This window comes from Rissa tridactyla, chromosome 2, assembly GCF_028500815.1.
Source record: "Rissa tridactyla isolate bRisTri1 chromosome 2, bRisTri1.patW.cur.20221130, whole genome shotgun sequence".
Lineage (NCBI taxonomy): Eukaryota > Metazoa > Chordata > Aves > Charadriiformes > Laridae > Rissa > Rissa tridactyla.
This window is the reverse complement of record NC_071467.1, coordinates 163,561,204-163,584,629: the sequence shown is the minus strand read 5'-3', so window position 1 is coordinate 163,584,629 and position 23,426 is coordinate 163,561,204. Positions and strand designations below refer to the sequence as shown.

At 38.3% G+C, this 23,426-nt stretch overlaps 1 protein-coding gene across 1 annotated transcript; it reads right to left on the bottom strand.

Moving 5' to 3' along the window:
* Positions 1–1,443: 1,443 nt before the first annotated feature.
* On the bottom strand, positions 1,444–23,171 carry GHRHR (growth hormone releasing hormone receptor). Its single transcript, XM_054192482.1, has 13 exons — positions 23,115–23,171; positions 16,899–17,004; positions 16,502–16,609; positions 15,172–15,272; positions 11,867–11,964; positions 9,999–10,131; positions 8,938–9,091; positions 7,701–7,761; positions 6,901–6,970; positions 5,538–5,629; positions 4,957–5,086; positions 3,398–3,439; positions 1,444–1,566 (listed from the first exon to the last, which is right to left on the bottom strand). The coding sequence occupies exons 1-13, from the start codon at positions 23,169–23,171 to the stop codon at positions 1,444–1,446; spliced, it is 1,275 nt and encodes a 424-aa protein (XP_054048457.1).
* Between the last annotated feature and the right edge of the window lie 255 nt (positions 23,172–23,426).

Here is a 23,426-nt window from a genome sequence, read left to right as displayed (position 1 = left end):
CTCAGCGTGATTCCTGCTGGATAAAAGAAGGAAACCAATACAAACAATATCTTGGGCCCCATATCGTAATATGTGCTCCAAAGAGTCACTACAAAACTGGAAATAAACACCTTCCTCCCACAGCTCCCTCAGACTCTTCTCCCACCCTCAGATCTGAATTCAGCCACTACTGTGTTTTTCACAGATGGGAGAAAAATAAGGAGAAAACCACTTTTTTAATGGAAAGAGGAAGACAATTCCTTGGCAGTCAGCTTTTACATAAAAACTAGATGGCATAACGTTCCACTTCTACAAGGTAGCTGTAATTGCCTTGATACAGCAAAGGAAAAAGGAAGGCAAGTCTACTTTTCTCTATTATCACTTGTATTGTTTAAATGGACTTGACAGGTCACTGGAATGACCGGAAGAGCTGGGTGAAAATGTTTTGGTCTGATAGTCCTCACTGTTTGACACAGTTTATCTTGCTTTGCTCTTTTCCAAGCCCTGATGTTCCCATCAATGAGGTTAATCAATCCGTTCATCTGCGGGTTACAACAGCCATGAAGCGGGGGGGCAACAAAACCAACCAACCAAACCCCCTCAAGTACAAACACTGGAAATGCAACTTTATTTTCAAGCTTCTGAATGTTTTACAACACTGGAGAATAACAACAGTCACACATAAGAAAATACTTAGCAGTATTCCTAGCAGTCTTATTGTCCATCTCCTGTGGGGCTCATTTTCTTTCTGTGCAAAAGTTTGCTTTTCTTTTTAATTTACTTGCAAAGAGCAGTTATTCCTTAATAACTATCTTATGGAGCATTGTCCTTCACAACATTTCCATCTTCTGATATTTGGCTATCAGAAATGTTCTAACTTGTAGCTACTGAAATACCAGAACCTGAGTGTATTGAATTTTATTGTGAACTTTGAATCTTTTTGCTTCTAAAGACACAATATCAAAAGACAATATAAGACTTTCTAGTTATTGTATTCGGCTTCTTATTTGCATGTCTACTGAATCAAAACAAGGAACAAAGCTTGAACTAGCTGGATAGACTCCATTTCTCATTGTGTAAGGATGGAATACCATTTTCCAGAGCTGGTCATCTATGGTGTCACTGAAGGGTACTACTGGTGTCCACTCTCTAGACACGTTATGCTCTATGGTTTATCAGTGAAAATGCACAGGAAGTGAACCCAGAAGAGGTGGGTTTTGTGTTGGCTGTGATGCAAAATACATCAATGAGGTGTAAACCAGTCAGTGTTTAATATGTCACTGCAATATTTGCCCTGCAAGAGACGTTCAGTGGTCAGAACTGCTGTATGAGGGGATCATCATCCAATTTGCTCAGTATAAACTGCAATCATTACATTTGGTGGGTTTTTTGGTTTGTTTGTTGTTTGGTTTTTTTTCCTAATCAGGCTTTTATATGTGATTACCCCAGATCCTGAAGCCATCTTTAGCACACAGATGTGGTCATTTTTACTCCAGAACTAGATGGCACAGTCCATCTTGTCCTCCTCCACACTGGCATAAGTCCATATCTCTTACCGTGCCACCTCCGGCCAATTTCCGTTTGTACCTCAAAAGGAAAGGAGAACGCTGTTTTGTGGTCAAATGTTGCTGGGGAGAAGACCATTGGGAAAGAGGAAAGACAGAAATGGTGGCTAGAGAAGGGTAAAATTTAGACTTCTCAGTCCAAATTAGTTCCTCTGGGCTCCCTTTCTAGCTGATAGAGAAAAGTAGGATCCTTCGGAGAACTTTTCATCTATCTTGTCTCAGCACCCTCATCCATCTGCACTGATGAAAATATCTCAGACTTGGCCTCCCATGTTGAAAAGAGTAAATGAACCCCACTCTTCCTTTCAAGAAGTAAGGACATACTTTATGAGTCCTCCCAGTTCTGTGTTCCTACTTAATGACTATGGGCCCAATCATCAAAGTATATTATTAGAGCTGTCACACACCTAAATAAATGAAAAAAAGTACCACTTCCATTTTTAACTTACTCAGTTTCAATTTCTACCTGGTGGTCCTCAATCCACATTCCTCTGCTGAACTGAGAAGTCTATCAGCACTAAGTAACTTTCTCCCATCGAAGTAGTTAAACTTCGATACCTTTATGCATAGTCAAGTCACCTCAATCTTCCTAGAAATAAAAGAGCTTGAGGTCTCTAACTCTAACACTGTAAAACATTTTGTCCATCACTAGAATATTTTTTCAGCTTTTTTTATATCTTCCCTCTGTTGTTTTTTTTTAAATATCCGTTTGAAGATTTATTCCAGTAATCATCTCACCAACATTGCCTACAGAAACACATTGCTTGCTCTTCCTCAGTTGCTAAGTGATGTTGTCTTGTTTCCACCCATTTCTAGAACAGTATAATTTGCAGCAAATTTCTTAATCAACATTCACCAATTTGTAGATGAGAAATAATATTACTTTGCTATTTAAGATGGTGAAGGAAAAGCTATCAGCAATCATGAGAAGTTTGCCCTCTGTTGTTGACAGCTATGTATGCCATGCATTGGCACGTTCACAGAAACATACAGTGAGTCCAGACTGGCCATTAAAGCCTGTTTTCACATCTGATTCTTACTAGAAATGTGCCTTCCCATTAGTTTAATAGGAAGGAAATTTCTAGACTGAAGTGCTTTTCTTTTTTAGGAGCTTCAGGTAAAAAACAGTAGATTGTTAACATAGTCTTAAACCAAATCCCAGTCATACTATAAAATAGCCATCTCAGCTACCCTGTATTCAGAAAGAAGGGTGAAATTTCAGGGTTTCAACCCATTCTAAAATATGGAGGATAAACTGTTATGTTGCCTCTATAATTCATTTAAAATGTAAACTTATCACATCTAGACTATATAAATAGATCTGGATACTAAGCTAAATGGAATGATTCATGTCCCATCAACAGTAAAATTCTGACTTATATATCCTAAATGGAAAAACAAATTTATCAACATGAAGAAATACTGGGAAGCTTCATGAGCAAATTAAAAATATTAAAGAATAATATTCCCATATTGGACAATCAGCATAAATTTAATTTCTTTCCAATTTAATCATCGACCTTTAGTAAATGGAGATACCTCTGCATCACTGCAGCAGCTTGTACTTTCAGGTCTGGAACTAGCATGGGTTTTCCAAGCCCTGCTATAATACAAAATTATTCAGAAAGGATAAAAAATGTGTGATGGAATAGCAAAGTAGTAAAAGTTCATTTGTCCACTAGATGGCTTCATTCCCATGAAGATAATTGAAATGAATTCAACTGCATTGATTCCCATGTTAAAGTACAATCCTAAGAAACTAAAAGATTTTGTTATCTGCTTGTATGAAACTGATTATTAGCTCTATATATCTGTAAGTGAAAGCAATATTTTAAAGGATATAGTTTCCTTACCTCTTGGTTCAAGAAACAATAGAGAACTGCTACAATAAACCCCTGAAAAAGGCCAAAAAAAAAAGAAGGGTTGAGCATTAGCACAGTTTGGAAAAAGCCACTTGCACTATCCGACTTCATGATGGTACTGTGTATGTGAGTTAATGAGTATCACTATAGGTTGGAGGATTTTTACAAATTGGAAAATTCTTTATGTACCTCCAATAAAGTTGATCAGTCAGATAATCAACTAGTTAGTGGCATTTCACCAAAGTCGGTAACGTGGAATGAATTCACAAGAACAGATGTTATGGAAATTGAAGTTCACCCACATTATGCTTATAAGAATACAGTTTATTCTACAGCCGAACACACTGTGAACTAATGCTTTACTCAGTGTAAATCAGTAAGGAAACATAGACTTCATAAGGAGATCCATGTATGGAGCTCAAACAGCTTTCTAGTCAACTTTGTGTCTTTGGAGTTTATCAGATAAGATGAAATTCTGGCCTATTGAATACTTTTGTTAGGATTCTGAGCTGAGATAAACCCGGGAAAATCCTAGGAGGTCAATGGTCCTATGTGATCAGACACCACCTAAACACCTCATCCTTTTATTCAGTTAATTTATTGCTTACATTGTTAATTAACTCAATGAAAGCCAGGTATGGAGGGTCAGGATTAAGGTGTGCAGGTGCATCAGACAATTGACACAATGGATTAAATCCTCAAGAGGACTAAACCAGACCAACTACTGGATATTTGGTGGTGTTCACAGATGAATGGTGCCATGAAACCATTCAGAGGGAGGTGTGCTCCCTTCTGAGGTGTGGCAGGATTGCCTACCACTGCTTCTTGTAGACCCTGTGATGTGTCACAGGGAAAGGGAGGAAAGCAAAGGGCAGCTGGGTGCTGCCTTGCTCATAACTCAAGTACTAAAACCCCCTGGATGGTACAACAGAGAAGCCCCAGCAGCTGTTATAGTTGGCACCAAGCTCCTTAAGCTGTCCATACCCTATGTGTCAGTTCAGAGCTGTTGGGGACATCCTAAGTACACCAAACATTTTGCCTACCCAGGAGGGAAAAGCAAGTAGCATTCCTCAGGGCAGTGGTCTGTATGGGGCCGATATGTGCATTAGTCACTATTCTGTATTTATATGCTTCCCTATCAATTTATTCTTTGCCAAAGAATTTGAAAGGGGGCTGGACCTACAGCTTTGATTGCCCCTGGATAATTTAACATCAGCCCAGAGCAGCTTGGTCTCATCAGGAAAAGTAAATGGATTACCACTGGTAGCAAAGAAGGTTTTCCATGTGTGACTTTGACCCACCATCCAATTTACACATGCATCTGAAAGAATTTGCCTTGTATTTACAAAATCTACAAATATTGTCTATAACCAGATAGGCTGCAGGTCACACCTTCAGATACCATAACTCAGCAAAGAACCATGAACTCTGTGGGGAGATATTAGCTTCAGGCTCCAATGATTTTTTGTGCAATACTAGTTGTCACGCGGACACTAGATTAAATTAGAAAATCTGCTAGGAAGGAATTGAAGCCTCTGCAGTCGTTTTACCTGAAAAGATCCAATACAGAGCTCTAAGTAAAGCCGAACCCCCAAGGTGGTATATTCCGGAAGAAAGTTGAAGACGATATAATGGGTTCCAAATAATGGAATTAGAAGCAGAGTTGACCTTGATAGACGTCTAGCAAAGGACATGAGAAGAGGTAAGATAATATTATTTTCCTGAGTAAAGACTAATGCATGTAATATGCAACAGTAATGAACAGATGTTAAAAAGAGGATCTAAATATCTACACATGAAGTTCATATCTCTTGGGACTACAGTGCTGGGCAGAAAGCATAATGAGAAATTAGCTGGAAAAAGTTTTTTGTTGCTTATTGCCTTATTGGCAGAACCATGTTCATGGCAATACCATTTTCATGGCATTCCTTATGGTACTTTGACATTCTGTCTTTCTGAATGAGATTGCAGTTCAGGAAAACACAAAGGAGTAGAATACGTTTTGCCTCATCAGAGCCTTTGAAAATTCAACATTTATTTGTAAACAAATATAGAGGAAATAATATGCAGATGATACAAGCTTTTAGTATTAAAATAATTGATTTTTTTTTTTTTTTATGCCATACGCTACCTGTACTGAGAAGAGTTATTGAAGTTGATTTGTCTTGGGTCTAGTTTTTTCAGCAAAATTCTGATGATATTGATAAATAGGACAAAATTGACCTGTTAACAATTTGGGGGGAGAAAAAGAAAAGGTTACTTTTGCGTGTAAAACTTTGCAATGAAAACCTGTTGTTCTACTTCAGTTATTATGTAATTTGTGCAGTTTCAATGATAGCAGTGAAAGATTATTTAAAGTCATTCCTATTGGCATCATTCAAGCATCTCAGTAGGTTACAGTCCTTCTTAAAGAAATACACTATTTTTGTCAATAGCTTATGTGATTCTTTTTATTTTTTGCAGCTCATATAATTTTGATTCTCTTTTGAGGTGGCTACTGCATTAAATTCTGGCTAATATCTTTAGACATTATTAGTAGAACTCATCTGACATCCTAACTTGTCAAGTGAGTTTTCTTCAACTGCAATTTGGCACAGCTTTACCAAAGTCCGTGAAGCTGCTCAGTTTTCCACAATAAGAATTTCTCCCCATGAGTTTTGTATGTGTCCATAAACACCAGCTCTTCAGTAGGTGAGGCTGAATGCTTAATTTTGACTAAGAATGTCCACATTTTACAAGAAAGTCAAGTCTTGTTTTACCCACTGGTGATAAATTAAGCAGAAAAATCATCACCGTAATTCCCTGATTCTCTTGACTTCAAACATGGATGTCAGATGGGGGTAGAAGGAAATGTAACGTTTTATTGAAACATGGTGAACTATGACCAGAATTCAACTTGAGATTTTTCATGCACACTCTTTGCCTATCTATGCCTTATTTGTATGCATACGCCCTCCAATTAAATTAAGCTTTTAATAGAGGGATTTAAGGTCATCCATTAGTTGCTTTTTCAAACATCGCTTGGGTTTAATGACATGTGGGAGTAATCATACACAATAATCATTTAAAGTGCATAAGTTTATTCGATAAATGTCAGGCTCAAGAGCTATTATCATTGTTATGACCTATGAACAGAAACCCCTTGCCTTTGAAAGTTTGTATTAAAATTTATTAATTATTCTGGACTGTTAGGCTAAAACTTGTGTTTTCAAATAGTGTAAGGATGGCCTAGCCTCTCACCTGCCATTAATTTCAAACAAACTGACAATTCTATGAAATCTTTCATCTTTTTGAAGGATGTTTACTTGGCGGGGGGGGGAGGGCAGGCAATTCTCTGCCTCTTTTTAGTTTGCATTGGACATAGGCTGGTTTACAGTAAAAGTTCTACCATTCCTCTTCCTTCTTTCAAACAACATTTAAGCAAACAGTAACCAGATTTTAATTTAAAAGTCTTTTTTCTTCTAATTAATGTTGGCAAACTTAGAAGTACCTACCCCAACAGAAATTATAATAGGTCCTTTAATTAGCCACCAGTATGGAGAGCCCTGATTAACATCCCAGCATCTAAGAAAATAACGGTAAGTTTAGAAAAGTCAAGTATGTAATCACTACAATCAAGACACCACCTAGCAATGTGAAAATATGAAGAGAGATATTTTTGTGGAAATGTAGGTATAGCACAAGTATCCAAATATTTAAACTTTGATCTGAACAGGACATACTCTTTACAGATTATCCTACTCTTTTCAAAAAAAAATAGTGATCTCAATGTGTTAAGTCACAGCCACGGATGTAACAACTCTGACAAAAGACTTAAATAGGTGATGCCATGACAGCTACAAAGATACAGCTTTTTTTCTTCAAAGACACTTATTTAAGAAATTAAACATTTTATCTGTGTAAAATAGTGAGCACTCCAGGCTTCAGAAACATCAAAAGGTATTTTGTATCAGAAACTCCTAGAATTTTGTTTTCTTACTTTGTTATATGATTAGAATCTCTTTTTTTTCTTGCAGCACAAATAAATATTTCAGGTTCCTGGGAAGGATCCCCTGCACAATTACAATATCATTGCCATGTTATACTCTAATGGCGATTGTAATCTCCACTCGCTATGTCAGTAGTGGAATGGAAATCCAGAACTCCACCAGAGCCACTAATTGATGTAGGGAAAGGTGCATAACATACTAATATAATTTTCCCATGTAATTGAAATTACATAAGCCTCCATCACTATCATTATTTTAAATATATAACCCAGGAATCTAGAATAATGTAGGAAACAATGACTTACGCTGTGTCTTCAAAGTAGAATTTCGCTAATATCCATATAAGGGTGAAAAGCGTTGGAAAACCTGTTAGACAGTTAAACAAAAACTGTGATTGTCTAATTTCATCAATTAATCCAAATCTTGTCCACTGAAACTCTTCTGAGATGACACAGATCACTCATTTTCAAAATTGGAATTACCCTTTATGGCTTGTTCGTGTAACAGGAATTGCTTTAGACTCATGGTAGAAACCTAAAAGGAAATTTTCTAATACCCATGATGGAATAACACAAGTTAAAGCATTGACTTTTTGGTGATTATGTATCACTGTGAAGATATAAAGATATCACGTTGTACATGATACAGTTCTACCACAGAAGACTGACCTTGCAACCCCTTGCTAACATGAACACAATTCGCATGTGTGATCTCACCTGGAGTCAGCACTTGCATACTGATAACACACTAAAACCCAGTTTCAGTTAGTAAGTGTGCTTTTTGCATGACAAAATATTGGGAAATAAAATTTACCAAATCTTAGAATAATAGTAATACTACCACTTTACACACACGGAATGTGATGCAGCCTACCTTACATCTTCCTAAAAAGCCACTTGAAGTCTCCCTAAAACACAAAAAGTGATTCAGTCTGCTTAGTTGTCAGGCCTACCTCAACTTTTGGTGGCAATATGCTGGGATTGCCTTCTTGAACTGACCAGAAATTCCCTTGGGCAAGGGCATTCACCTCCTATATACCCTCAGGAGTGTGTTCTCTGCTTTTTCCTTTACACAGCAGCTTTATGTGGGAAACCACTTAATTTCTGATTTCTAAGTCACTGCAAAGGTCTGAACAATTAGATTTATTGCAGACTATAAGAAAAAGGAGTGGGGTTGTTGCCGTCTCATGCCCGCACTGTTATTGAGTGGATGAAGCTCCTGTATTCACACAATTTCCCAGTGCAAAAGATGGGGTGTAGCAACATCAGGACTACAAAAATTCCTGCTATTAAGTTAAGTGGACTGGCTTTCTCTCTGCGGGTTCCCAAATGCACTTCATTTCCCACTTCTTTCATAGGGACTTCAATGCTGTTTTTAAAAGACTTGATTGCTCCTCACTAGTATGCATATAAAAATAAAATCAAAACAATGCCCAAGTTGGGCACTTCAATTAGGCAGACTAGATTTCCATTTTTACTGGGATGGATAAAGCCTTTTGTAACATTTTACCTTTTATTAATTTCATGTAAAAGCCTTACTTACCCCAGCCAAAGAGAACAAGCCACCAAAAATATCTTCTTCCATGAGAAAGAGATGAGAGTAGGAGACAGTTTAGGTAAAGAGCCTCTACTAGCAGCCACATGAAGTTTGTCATCATGAAGTAGTGACAGAAAACAACTGAAATCTTGCATTCAGTCTAGGGAACAGGATAGTCATAGTTTTGGCATTACTTGTGCATACATGTGTTTGATTTGCAGAGGTATTAGGCATCTGTAATTCTGGTTGAGATCTACAAAGAAGATCTCACAATTACATGCATGCTTAAAGGGAAAGCTTCAAATATAATACAGCTTTCTGAATAGAAATGCCTTAACCATCATAACAGCTTGGAATCTCCACTGTATTTTGTATTATATCTGCATGCTAGAGATATAGCTTGGTCTCCCAAATGTGATTTCTCCCACAAATGCACTGCCTTCGGTGTAGCTTATATGAGTAGAGTCAAACGCTTCATAGCTACTGGACAAAAGTACGTTCAAGGACCCATCATATTCCCCTTTCCTACTTAAGCCCAGTTTTAAATTTTTGTGTGGCCATAAGAAATGCAGAAGAATCATCCCATAAACGTCTGTTTGAAAACAATTGCCATGTTCCCAATATTTGTGTCTGGACCAAAGCTAAGTTAATTGTCTAGTACCTTGTGTGTCTTGTGGTTTATAATTCAGAGCTTCCAGTCCGAACATGAAATCCGACATTTGCAGAATAAACATCTTTTAAATGTTGTGTTATGAGATACTCAGAGATCTGAAGTTTTAGGCTTCAGATTATAGAAGTGTAACAGTGTAATGATACTACTTTTATCTATGGCAAAGTCTATATCTCATTTAGAGTACTACAGGATCACAAATTGATGCATTCAGAATGTAGATATTCTGAGGTGGACACTAACGGAGGCAAAATGTACTGATAAAAGAATTACAGAATTTTCACTACCAGGTTAGATGGGAAAAAAACAAGTAGTAAGAGCAATGAAAAGTGAAACCAGACATAGACGGTATGTAAAAACAACAAGTACCACAGTATCCTGCTTTTCATGTGCTTACTGTAGAGAAGCTGCAATGATCAATGTCTTCCTCTTGGAAAAGGACTGCATCCTTAATGAAAATGGCAATAGCTTTTAATATAAAAGTAAAAAAGAGCTGTACATGGATGTAATTTCTGGGACAGTGAAGCCTCCTGGAAGAAAAGAAGAAATGTGCTTCTGAGGTAATGAACTGACTTGTGTTGGCAGCCATTCAAATACGCAATAAGACCTTCTTTCATCTCAGGTACTTCCAGGCATGTACAGAAAGAACACTTCCATTCACTCAGCTCCCTCTGAAGGCAAGCAGAGCTAGAAACTTTCCTTGTGTAAAGCAATTCACCCACAGACTACATCTTAATCTCCTCCTGTGTTAGGTGGTACCCCGGTGGTGTTTCTGTTCTGTCAAATTCCAGGAATCTCAGTTTTAACTTGTGTTTAGTACACCTGAGACAGGCTTTTGGTTGGCATTATTTTGGAGTCAAAAGAAACCTGCATTTGAAAATGATCTTTACTGATACAATTCTGACTGTGGCTAAACCACTCCCAAGAACAAGCATGCAGAGATGCCCTGGACTAAGTAGGCGGTTTTCTCAATGAACACATTAATGATTTGCCATTTCCATGGAAAGATTTTCTATACACCAAAATGCCATTGGTGAATGCAATTGTGTTACTTCTCTGCGCAGACAGCTTTATCCAGAATTAAGGAATTCTTCCTTAATTTAACAGTTACAATTATGAATTAACTGAATGCAGATAATTGCTTTAAAACAATCTGGCAAATCTACTCTAAATTCTCACATTCAGTTAATTCAGATGGATTTTTTTTGACTGTTATTAAATTAAGACTTTTGGAGGAGTTATACAGCTTCAACTGTATGTTTTCATTTGGAGCTGAAGACTTGCGCTAATTAGCAAAGAGACCCATTATAAGCTGAATTCCATCTCAGGGTCACCTAATCTTAAAGCTTACTTAGAGCGTGCAGAATTTTATTACCAAACTCAAATGACAACCCCATTGTTAACTATAACTTTTTCCTCCCTATTGCTAAATCTCTTTATGTCCATTGTTTCTTTCTTTCCCCTTGTTTGGGCTGGTTTGTTCTCCTGAGGTCAGAATGGATATCAATAAACATATCTGTTGACTTCCAGGCATGAGCTAGGAACCAAAAGGTCAAGAAACTTTCCCCAGAGAAACCTGATTCTCACAGCATAATACTAAAACTCTCTTTTGTCCTGCACAAATACAAGAAATAAACAAAGATTAAATCCTACAAGGCAGAAAACATCAAATCTACATTAAAAGAGAAAATGAACAATCAATTTTACTCTACCCTAATTTATACATGAAAACGTCAAATAACTGGATAGTTTGGTAGGAAATAATTTTTTCCAAACATAGGCAAATTCAGAGCCTAACTTTCAAAAGATGTCTATAGATGTAAATATTTCAATATTAATTTATACAATGCCATAGGAACATTGATTCAGAATCAATTTCTTTGCTTATATTCTTCTCTATAATATAAAATTTACCGAGCTCATACAAGGCAAACACACATAGTTTTTCAAAAATTATCTTCATTCCAGCTAAAGCAAGCAAATAAATCTATTGGTTATTTAGGGTCAAAGTGAGCTGGTGACTTTTGCCAAAGACAGTCAAGGTTTAATTGCCACTTCTTATTTCTGGCTTTATCTGTTCACTTTTCATTTCTAGACTTAATTTAATATTATTACACCAGTATAACCTGACATTTTTATTTTATTATTCTAGATATCTAGCTATATTACTTTGTTATTTCTAATATTGTCTTATACAGACATACTGAGTAACTAAGATACTGAGAACTATTAAAAGGATCGAGGTTAGAGAATAACTTTACATACCTGAATGCAATAAGAACTACCACGGCAATAATGAGTGAAGTGATAGATACACTGTATCCTATAGTGTAGATAATCTTTATAGTAGAAAAGTAGGATTGCTATAAAAGAAGAGAATTATTTGTCACACAACTTGCAGCCAAATGACAGCTGTTTTACTGATTCTGGCAGTTTTGCTTTGTTTGGTGCTTCCAATCTGTTCCCATCCCTGACTGCCTTTTTTTCCTCCTTTTAATCCCACGGTGAAATTCAACTGAAATCAATCGTTACTTTTCTTTTGTGAAGACCCATTCCATAGCTACATGGATACAGCCCAGTTTGATAAAGAAACAGGTATTGATCAGGATGGTTTCCAGCTCATTCATATACCCATAAAAAAACAAGCCAGTCTTTCACAAAAGCATTGTAAAAACTTTTACGCATTTTTCTAAGCACTGCATTTTATACCATGTTTTCTCCACAGCACCTGCCAGTTGGCTGAATGATGAATACAGAATTCTGTCAGCCTTTCCTTATGTTTCTCTACTCTCCTTCGCTCTGCTTCCTTACTAACAATTTTGCCATCTATTCTCCCTTGCCATTTTTATTATATTGTGGGGTTGTTTTTTTTCTTCCTGGGTTTGTTTTTTTCCTCTTTTTTCTTGCTGCCAAACTCAATTCTTAATCAGAATGTCAATCAAAATCCATTTCAATTTATATGGCACCTCCATCTGACGTGACCTCTGAGTGAGATAAGCTGACTTCAACTATCACACGTGAAATCAGGAAATAGAACAAATAAGCTCTAGGCTGCGAATCTTTCCCTTCAATCTAACATGGTATCTCGCTTGGGTCCCACTTCAATGTTTCTATAGCCTAAAATCTACGCAGCTATGCAGTGCATTGCTACAGTTGACTGTGAGGAAGGGCAGATGCTTCTTTTAAGCCTTAAGTATAACTTAAGACATTATAAGGCTGACATCGGGTAGGATTTATTTCGTTTATTTTAGGTGCTTAAAAATTAGCTGCCTAAGTATGAGCAACTGAGTCTATAGTAAAACAAGCAGTGTGAGAGCATGGCCACAAGATTGTACTATCTAATTATTAATACAATCTTGTTTCTTTTTATTCTATTTCTTTTCTAGGCAATGAAGGGAAATAAGCACCCCCAGAAGGCAATTCAACTCACTGTATGATGAGAATTTACCACTTTCTGTCAGCAAGAAAAAGGATCTATCGCTCCACCTGCCCTAACAACTGGTGCAGGTCAATAGGTCTGGTTTAGTAGAGCAAAACCTTTGGTACTGAGGACCTTAGGACTCTGTGTCCATGGAATCATGGAATTGTTTAGGTTGTAAAAGACCTTTAAGATCATCAAGTCCAGCCTTTAATGTAGCACTGCCAAATTACCACTAAACCATGTCCCTCAGCACTACATCTACATGTCTTTTAAACACCTTTAGGGGTGGTGACTCAAGCGCTTCCCTGGGGAGCCTGTTCCAATGCTTGACAACACTTTCAGTGAAGAAATTTTTCCTAATATCCACTCTAACCCTCCCCCGGTATAACTTGAGGCTGTTTCCTCTTGTCCTATCACTTGTTGCTTGGGAGAAGAGACTGACCCCCACCTGGCTACAACCTCCTTTCAAGTAGTTGTAGCAAGTGATAAAGTCTCCATGTTGTGTGCATTTTTCACCAGCCATAGTCTAGTCCCAAAGAGGGAACTTTGATTATTGGTCAGAGCACACCAGGTGCACCCTACATTTGTCTCCCGGGTTAGTTTCAACCACAGGAAGCCAGATCATCCTTTCTGAGAGCACTCCTCAGTGTAAATGCAGTAAGTGGGGATAACCAAGAGATTCCCTTGAAAAGCTCACGCCTGATCCTGAGCAACACGCTAATATAGATCCGCTGTGTAGTGATTAGCTTAAACCTATACAATAATTGAAGTTAAATGAAGTGGAAGCTACACATAGTGGCCCTTTCTGGCTGGTGGATGAACTGCAATTACCCATGTACCTGACTATGCACAATCCCAGGCAGAGCTCAGAGGAATCCCTCAGAGCTACAAAGATAGCCAGTAAGTCTGGAACGTACCAAAGCTGTGCTATACTGACCTCATTTGGCAACCTCCACTTGCAAATCAGAGATGAAAACCACAGAAAATAATCAAATCCTTAAGTGGTTAAACCTACAACTGAGGAGTTTACCTTGAGGTAAAATGTGGGTTACTACTAAAAAAATCCATAGATTAATTTATTTTTTTTCTTTTTTTTTTTTTTTTTACATCAGAAATGTAAGGAAGCCATAAAAGAAGAAGGGTTGAATTTCAATGTAGGTGTTTATTTATGGAGCGCAGCAGTTCCTGCGGCTCAGAGGCTGGAAAGGAATTTTGAGTTAAACAGTGTGATAGTAGTCAGTACAAAAAGTAGTGGGAAGACAAGAGAAATCTCCATGTGATGATATAAACTAAATTCTCTCCAGCAAGTTGAATGGATTTCATCAAATACAGTGTAAATGTTATTTTTGTTGTCTCCATAGTGTACAGAAAAGGATAGCATTCACCTGACTTGTACAAATAAAGACAAAAGTGCAGCTTGTACAGAGGAAGGGTAGAGATCTAGAGTTAAACTAGGCAACTAATTTTTAGTCACTTGAAGTTATTTTTTTCTCTGGAAGAGGAGTTACAGGAAGCAAAGCACATCTATGCAATATGTTTGTATCCTTGTTAGAGCTCAAGCACCATGTTTTCCGTGTACATGTAACCTCTAAATATCACCAATTGTGCAAATCTATCTGAAGCAATATGTCAAATTCTGATCTGCATTACAAAGATGTAGATTTTGAAAGGTTTTGGGTTGTTTTTTTTTTCCTTTTTGAATTAGATATTTTATGCTAGGCAGGATGAGAAACCAGAAACCCTTCTCGTCCTTAGATATTGCTGAGTTTGGAATAGTGGTGTTATAACAGCACAGTTGCTGTACTGATATTGTGATGCCACAAAATCATCTTGCTGAAAGATATTATTGAAATATCTTAATTCATATTTTATGAACACTTTGGAATATAACTCTAGCTGTTATATCATATTGTTTATGATTGCATGGAGTTTGCCACTGGCTTTATTTTTATTACACTCTTATACCTGAATAATAAAACATCCTTGGTAATCCTCCAAAATAAGTGACTAGAGTAAAATTTGAATCATATTCCATACTTAGTAAGAAATTTGAGCTTCAGCTGAGTTTCCCTCCCCAGTGATCTGCAGGAATAGAAAGGAATCCTATAACGTCAGCACACCACTCATATATTTATTTAATTAAACTTACTTCTTCAAGCGGAATCTCATCTTCTACTGGACAAGCAATATCATAGGGAGGGAATGTATCAGACCAGCCTTTCTTTGTGCAGTTCCTTTTCACTATCCCAGCTGAAACAGAAACATATTTTTTTCCAATGAAGAGCCACATAACAGAAAATAAAAACCAGGAGAAGATCTCTTGCTGGTATGAAGGCCATACCAGGAGAAGTTGTTCATCTCCATTAACATCTGACAGAGTTGAGAGGACATTTTGCATGTGTACATTCAGGTAGTCAGATACAAAACTTTTCACTTTACCTGGAGGCAAACAATGGGAAAAAGTGAGAGAACCTAGGTGACAGAGGTAGAGGTGGGAAGGAATAAGGAAGGTAGGGAAAGTAAGGAGTGGGAAGGACAAGGAAATACATTGAAGAAGACTGGGAAGTACAGCTCCATCAGACTTCTGCCTTGTTCAGTGGCTCACCCCTCTAATGAATTCCTTCTGACTCCCACCTTCCTTGGGGCTTACTCTTTCTTTGCAGATCTGAGGCTGGAATAAGCAGTTTGTTCTAGGAGGATAGCACATTTCCATAAAAAGATTTCTGAGTAAGATGAAGGATAAGTAAGAGAATCCCAGGTCAGGAAATGAATCTGCACAGATGAAAGGGATTTTCCTTATCCCTCATTTATAACTAGCATGTGTTGGGTGAGGCAGAGGTTGGGCTCTGTAGTTTCTTTTTCTTGTGGAACTGGCAAATCTATGTCTTTCCTGGAAAACCATTTCCTCCTCATGGGCTTGCAGTTTGTTCCTAGCCATATTTACCCAGGGAGTAAGCACTCATAAAGGCATTGGGTTGCACAGTCTTGCGTTTGTCCCAACACATGCTACTTCAATGACAAAATTCTGCTTTGAATCTCCAACCTTGGTTTTAAAGAACAGTCACATTATTCATTCCTCTGCCTTTCATTTCATCCCACACTAATCAGAGCATAAATCTCATAGAGACCCATGCTTAAGTTCTGATCTAGATAATCCTCATACGAGCTCGGTAGGAAACTCACGCAATGAGCTGATCCCAAAGCCGATGGAAACCGATGGAAATCACTCTATTGATTTCAGTGTTCTTTGGCTCTGGGCCTCATCATAGACTATGGGATCATATCCAGTTATGGATAATGCTTAAAATATGAGAAGAACTGCTAAGGTTCCACAGATCCTATTGAAATATTTGCAGCTATGCTCTGATCCAACTAGAGAGTAGGAACTTACAATGTCCTACCTTCACCCCCCATTTTTAGAAATGCTCTTGCCAGGCATGAAATGCAGCAATAGGAGTACAACCATGATAGCACATCACCTGGCTCCTTCATGAATTGAAAGAGGATGTTTGGGCATGGTAAGGCAAGAGTCTCTCCAGCATCTGCCTCTGGCCAGCACAGTAATTTGTCCCAAGTTCTCTTGCAACCTCAGACAGAAAGTGAAATATATTTTTAAACATAATTATATTTGAGCAACACAGAAAATAATTAAATAATCTTTCAAAACTTTGATCCTCCACCCTTTACTTACCTTATAAAAATAATTTAGCCACAATTTTTATTCTATTGTGAGAAATAAATACCTCTAGAGGACTATTTAATCTGCTTTAGTTAGACCCTCTGTGTTAGACTGGGGTGGGTTTTCAGACATAATGCAATAACTGAAAATGTATTGTGGAAATGGGAGAGACTTTTTCATCCATCAAACATGGATACCTGGTGGTGTTGCATTTCCACGCTCTTCTGGGACCTCCAGACATTCAGCCTCCTTTTTCTTCAGCTCTGTCATAAAATCACATTCTGGGTGGACATTCCCAGCAATCTACATGGAGAGGAGTTTCATGTAATTAGTAAGAAGAGGTTGGGTAGGATCTTATGAGCCATTAAGTCCAGACCCACTGTTGCAACACAGCTATGTTAAGGACATAAAACACTACCTTCAGATTTAGCAGTTGAAGAGAGCCACTGTCTCTGCAGAAATTGCAATGCTTTGCTCAGAACCCACCTGAGCTCTGCCAAAGGCAGTTGAGCTGTGCGACTTTACATCAAAGCAAATCCTTAGGCAGAGTAGCTGTCGGAGGTTGGTAGTGATAGCTCTATACTGGAAAGTTTATAAGATTTCTCTGGCTATGTTCATAAGGAAAAACATCTTTGCTAGGGCCTGGATTTGAGTGCGGGACTCATTTGTATCTTGATAAATCTGGGCCCAGGGAGACAGAGTGCACTTGGACAGGATCCTTTTCTTGACAGTGAAGGGCCCAGCACTGCAGGTATTACTGCACAGCCCACCTCTCCTCCACATAGACATGCCTCTGCCAACCTCCAAAGAAACATTTTAAAACCACATACAATTACTGTAAAATTGCCTTTTGAAAGAGCTCTTCACTTCAAAAGATATTAATCTGTTGTCTCCCTTCTGCCATCTGCCTTTCTTTACACAAGGTGGGAGGCAAAACTCCTTTCTTTGGAAAAAAAAAAACTGCATCAGAGCGTTTGTTAGTTTGGTATGCTGATGCAGAGAAAAAAATTGGCAGCCAGTGTTTTAAGAGCAGGAACCTTTTGATTGCCTTAGTCCTTATGTAGACTTGTGCTTAGGTGGACACCACAAGAGAATGACAAGGGATCCAGAGTACCTCGGCCACCAAAGGACAAAGCCTGCAGGAGGCTGTTACACACCATGACTGCTGTGGGTGTACCCACTGTGAAGAAGCACACACGGCTACTTGTCACGAAGAAAACAATATGTGCCTTGTCCAACCATAGCCATTGTCCCCAGGCCCAGAAAGCCAGTCGTCATCAGAAGCACTCTTGTCTTAGCTCTGTACCCTGGCTACTGGTGCCAGCATGCTCTGTATGTGTGAATATAGATATAAAGACACAGATACACACAACAGAAAACAAACTCAGGATGAGACTTGCATGGTGAACAGGTGTCTGGCATATGGCTCAGTTTTGTTCCACCCAGGGAAGATTAATATTCAGGGAATTTGGAAAATAAATAGCTGACTTTCAGTTCATTCAGAGGGCAGATCGTATCAGTTCCAATAAGCTGGTGTTTCCCCTCCGTGTTAATGTCCATATCTCATGTTGGTCTGCAGAGCATTTGAACTGCATATTGACTAACAATTTGAGGCTCCCAGACTGCTGGAGGATACCGGATTAATTGCACAGCCTTTGCTCTTCTGGCGTTTGGACCCTGGCAGTTGAAAATGGCACATATCTGCATGTATATGCTTCAGGGAGTTGGTCTGCTTCCCTTTTGCTGCACTTTTAGGAGGATGTAGTTTTCTTGCCAGACTGACAGGCAGTAGTGCCATGGATCAGTTTAAGGCAGCAATGAAAAGGAGGTCCCGTACTCAAGGCTGACTGAAGTTTGGTGCATGTGAGAGATGGGTAACTATGAATAATGGATGGATCAGAGACCAGCCATTGCCTTAGCCCCAGGAGGTGAAGATCTGATGTGCAGGATGCCTCAGTGATGTCAGCCCTGATCATTAAAGACAGGTCTAGGGAGACCCTCAAGTCCACTAAGATATGCAATGGTAGGCAGGATGACAGAAAATTGGCATCTGTTTTGAATATCTTTACTCATTTGACATCTCATGCCAACATATATTCTTCATCCATTATACTCACCCTGGACAAAGTAATCTGCTGAAAACCTTATTAACCATCATGTATGGCAGCTATTGCAAAAAGTAGTTTTATTAGTCAGTAGAAAAAACAGTCATCCCATTTATTGAAAAACTATTTTACAACATTCTCTTGGTTGGGTGAACTGTGCCCAGAAAAACCTCAGTAGGCAGGAAATGTACCCATTTGCACAGTCCTAAATTATTTTTCCTGGCAAAAAAATGACTAGATTTTGCCTGTGAAAACTGTTTTTGCTCACTGAAATGTTCATGGCAAGAACAAAGCTTGTTTGGCTCATTCACCAGTCCAGGAAACCTTTTTTTTTCTTTTTATTTTGAAGTCTCCAGACTTGTGAGAACACTTTGCCACATGCATCTCAAATAAAAAGGTGAGGCTGATCAAGTGCCAGGTATTTAAATTGTTACCAAGAAGACCTGACCTTAAGAGATGCTCTCACAGTTTATACTCAAGTTAGTGCTAACCACTGCTTGAATAAACACTGAGTGCAAGACCTGCTATGACAGAATCTCAAAATAAACTAAAAAGATTTATTCCACTCCTAGGCTCTGTTCTAGATATATCCACCCCCTAGAGCATTTGACTATCTCTAGAAGACACTTATACTTTCAGAACTGCTCCGAATACTATTCCCAAATAAGGTGTAGAAACAGGTACCCAACTACTCTGAAAACATCTATAGACTTGTTTAATCTCATTTTCTACTGCCTTTCCTTCTGTCCACTTCTGGAAGCATCAAATAATGGGACAGAGGTATGAGCCATTCTTTAAGACAAGAAAAAATATCTGTGTACGTGATTCTTCTCCCTTTGTGTTTACATCTACAGAGACATTGTTATCTGACCAAGTCATCTTAGGTTCCTTTCATGAGCCTAACAGAGAAAGGCTAGCATTTTTGTGCATAAATTAATTTAATTATTTTATACATTTACTTTTGGATGGAACGAGCTATGGTTGAGACTCAATTTACTAGGAATCCCCTGCCTATTAAATCCATGGTTACTTTCTAAATTTGGGCTTCAGCTCTGAGTCAGATGAATCCTACTAACTACAGCTGCTGCCATTATGTAGGCTTGTGTGTAGATCGTTACAGCAGAGCTGTTTTGCCTGATAGCTCAGCTTGATAATAAGTGTTTCTGGTTTGTAGGATCCCTAAAGAAATGAAACTCCATAAAATCTTCTAGTGTGCCACTTTGCTAATTCACTTGTCTTAGGATCCTCCCTACAGAAACTCCCTGTGTAGCTCGCAGATCACAGAATGGCAGGAAACTCTGGGGATCATCTAATACAACTTCCCTGCTCAACACAGGGTCAAGCAGAGCAGGTTCCTCAGGGCTGCATCCTGTTGGGTTTTGAGTATCAGCAAGGATGGGGACTCCACAGCCTCTCTGGGCAGATTCTTCCAGTTTTGGGCTACCCTCACAGTAAAGAGTGGGGTTTTTGTCTGTAAATGGAATTTTCTGTATTTCTGTTTGTAGTCATTGCCTCTTGCCTCTTCATTGCATTAGCCGTAACAGAGGGCCAGTCAGATTACCTAGGCACTGAGTTGTCCTCAGGAGAGAGGTCTCTCTCCATGGACTAGAGGGAAAGCCCTAGACAACTAGGTCTTACTTTAGGCTCCTCAGCAAAATGTTTAATATTATGGTGGATGAATGTGGGCTCTTCCACCACAGGCAACACCCTTTGTGTTGTGTACAAGAGGCAAAATAGGAATCCAAACTTGTTTCTTTTTCTGAATTCTGGTGATTAGGAAACCCAAAACACAGGTTCTATCACTTTTCATGGTTGTTTACACCCATGAAGATGGACAGATGTAAAGAACTTCTTCCCTGAGAGGCACTTAACATATAGTAGGTGAGATCTGCAGGCATGCCTGTTCTGCAGACCTTGCTGTGTAGCTATACCATTTCACAAAGCTGAGCAGAACATAGGTGTCTCCTTTTAAAACTGTACTGTCACCAGTTGAATTGCTCACATTTTTAAGAGTCTGTTGGTTAAAATAGTCATGTGGAGTGCAGCAAATCTAGTTGGAATTCCCTGCCAAACCTGAGAAACTTCCAGTTTTTGTTTCTATTTCTGAAGGGAACCAGTACCCCAATAAGGTTTGTTTAGGGAGAAGGTTCCTAATCACACGGCGTGAAACCATTCTGCATCTGCACATAAAACTTTCAAGTAAAAAATGGGATGTGACTGATGAATTTTGGTAAATGCTGCAGAACTTGGAAGAGGAGGAAGCAGAAGGAGAAAAGAACAGATGGACAGCAGTTTTGGAATGCAACTTCCAAAGCCCCTGCCATTCTAAAGATATCAATTTTGGATCAGTCTTGTAACTGATTCTGTGATAGTTACTGTTTGGCATTACTGATGGGCCTACACAGGGTCTCTTAGTAGGCCCTGATTTATCAACAGATTTGTATTCCTTGAACACCCATAACGATTCACTAAGGCAGAGCGCATTGGACAGCAAACTCACTGGACACTAGGTACCTTTTAAGGGCCTTGACATGTGGCAGTCAGATACACCTTCGTGATGCTTCCACTACCATAAGGCAAAATAAACGAATAACAGCTTAGCCCCATGCTGAGCTGCTAAACTACAAATGAAATAAACACTGACATGTTCCGAATAGCATATGAATTTGCAGTTGCTATATTCATCAGTTAATGTATTAAATGGAGCTGTGTGCTAGCACAACCAGCAAAAATCAAGAGAATCTTCACCCCTATCAGAGGTCCCCTGCTGAAAGTCTTGTTAATGGGATAAAAGTAATAAAAAAATAATAATAATAAAAAAAAACCAACAAAGTAAAACCCTCTTACAGATAAGGCTCTAAAGAGGGACATGAAAGGCACACATAAGAAAGTAAAATTCTATTTTTTTCCTTATTGTCAATGTTTTCATAGCGTTGTGCAAAATTTGCTGCTTAAATGATGCTTTTCCCATTTTCTCTCATATACATCGGAACAGCTCAATATTGGAATTCTTTTCACTTTACAGTGGGCACCATACAAGCAATGACAGCAAAAAAATCCCCGTTTATGGAAGCTGAGAGTCAGCATTTAAAACCTCTCCAAAAGTTGAGTTCAGCTCTTCTAGGGAAACCATACTATCAAGTTACAACAACAATGAAAACAGATGGCTGATTTTCCACCATTTTCTGCTCAAATAAGAGTTGTTTGCCTATCTTCTATTATAATAAAACATGCAACACATGCTAGGAGATTTTTACTATACCCTCACACATAAACTTGATTTTGTTTAGTGCATAATCCTGTTATAACCAATCCAAGTTTATAGAAGAAAATACCTTTTCTCTTCGATAAATGGGACAGGTTCTTACAAGACCTTCAGTGATATTATTAACTATTAGCACTGATATTCTAGTTATGAGCAATCATACTTATCTGCTTATGCTACAGGGAAGTGGAGTTTGTCACATAGATGATACAAAAGCTTCACATCAGTAAAAGGTCTTTTCAGTCATATCACAGTATTTCTCTTGACCCACAAAAACCAAGCTGCTATGTCTCCCATCATGAAATGTTCTTCAGAGAAGATATTCCAAGGGAAGAGAAAAGGATATAGATGAAAGAAGACAAAAGGAAGATGCTGAAAATGTAATTACTCTCAAAAGCAAAGAAAATATCCTTCCCCCACTTTTCACAGAGCTTTCCTGATATCAATGAGCTCCTGAATGCTGGTTTACTGATCATCGTCCAAAGCAAAATATCAGCAAGACCCCTAGGCTTTTTAACTCATTTGGATACTTCTAATTTTCCCGTAAGCATCCCTGCTGGTTTGATTCATTTTTTACTTGTAGCATCTCAGCTGCTGACATATTAAATAACATTAATGCTACCAACAAGGCAGAGGAAATTTTAACCCATAAGACTGCATAATCTGAAATTTAAGAAAACTCTGCCAGAACTCAGCCGCTCTGATGTAACAGCTCTCCTCCAGTTTCTTCTTCTTTGTTACTGTCTTTTAAAGGCTACACACAAAAAAAGAAGGCTTCTGCTAATTATGTTGTTTCTCCTTAGTGAGTGTGTGGTAGGAAAACAGTGAAATGCATTGATATATAGATCCTACAAAATGCGTCCCTTCTGCCGCTGTTCACACTTTTCATAACATCTTCCCTTGTTTAACTGGAATCCAAAGCAAATAAAGAGAAAAGACTCAAGCAAAAAGTAAAGCTCTATCTGACCATCTGCTCCAGGAAGAAAATGAACAATTATTAAAAAACAATTAATTAAAAGCTTTTTTTTTATGCAATTACTTACAAGCACTGCCAGACTCAGGATGTACAGAGCACAGTGGTATAAAGCACTAGAGTTCATGTTCCAAAGCAAGACTCAGACTTCACTTCTTTAGCTTTTCTTAGCATCTTCCACCAGCTTTTTTACTTCCCTTTCTCCTATCAGTTGCTGATTAGAAGCATTTATCTTTTTTCACAGAAGTGACGTCACAGTACAGTGAAGTAGGCAATAAATATTAACAACTCTCTAAGCTGCTTTTAACCTGCTTTCCACCTTTTTGACTTTCTGCATGCTCAAAGATTGTAATGGATTAATTAAGTGAGTGTTCCCAAGATT

What these genes read in the sequence shown, in the direction of transcription:
- GHRHR (XM_054192482.1), bottom strand. Translation starts at nt 23,171, where the DNA reads ATGAACTCTAGTGCTTTATACCACTGTGCTCTGTACATCCTGAGTCTG. An exon ending in ATGAGATTCCGCTTGAAGAA is followed by an intron (nt 11,965 to 15,171) that starts GTAAGTTTAATT and finishes CTTCTTTTATAG; the next exon opens with CAATCCTACTTTTCTACTAT. An exon ending in TCTGTATTGGATCTTTTCAG is followed by an intron (nt 3,440 to 4,956) that starts GTAAAACGACTG and finishes GGCCTTTTTCAG; the next exon opens with GGGTTTATTGTAGCAGTTCT.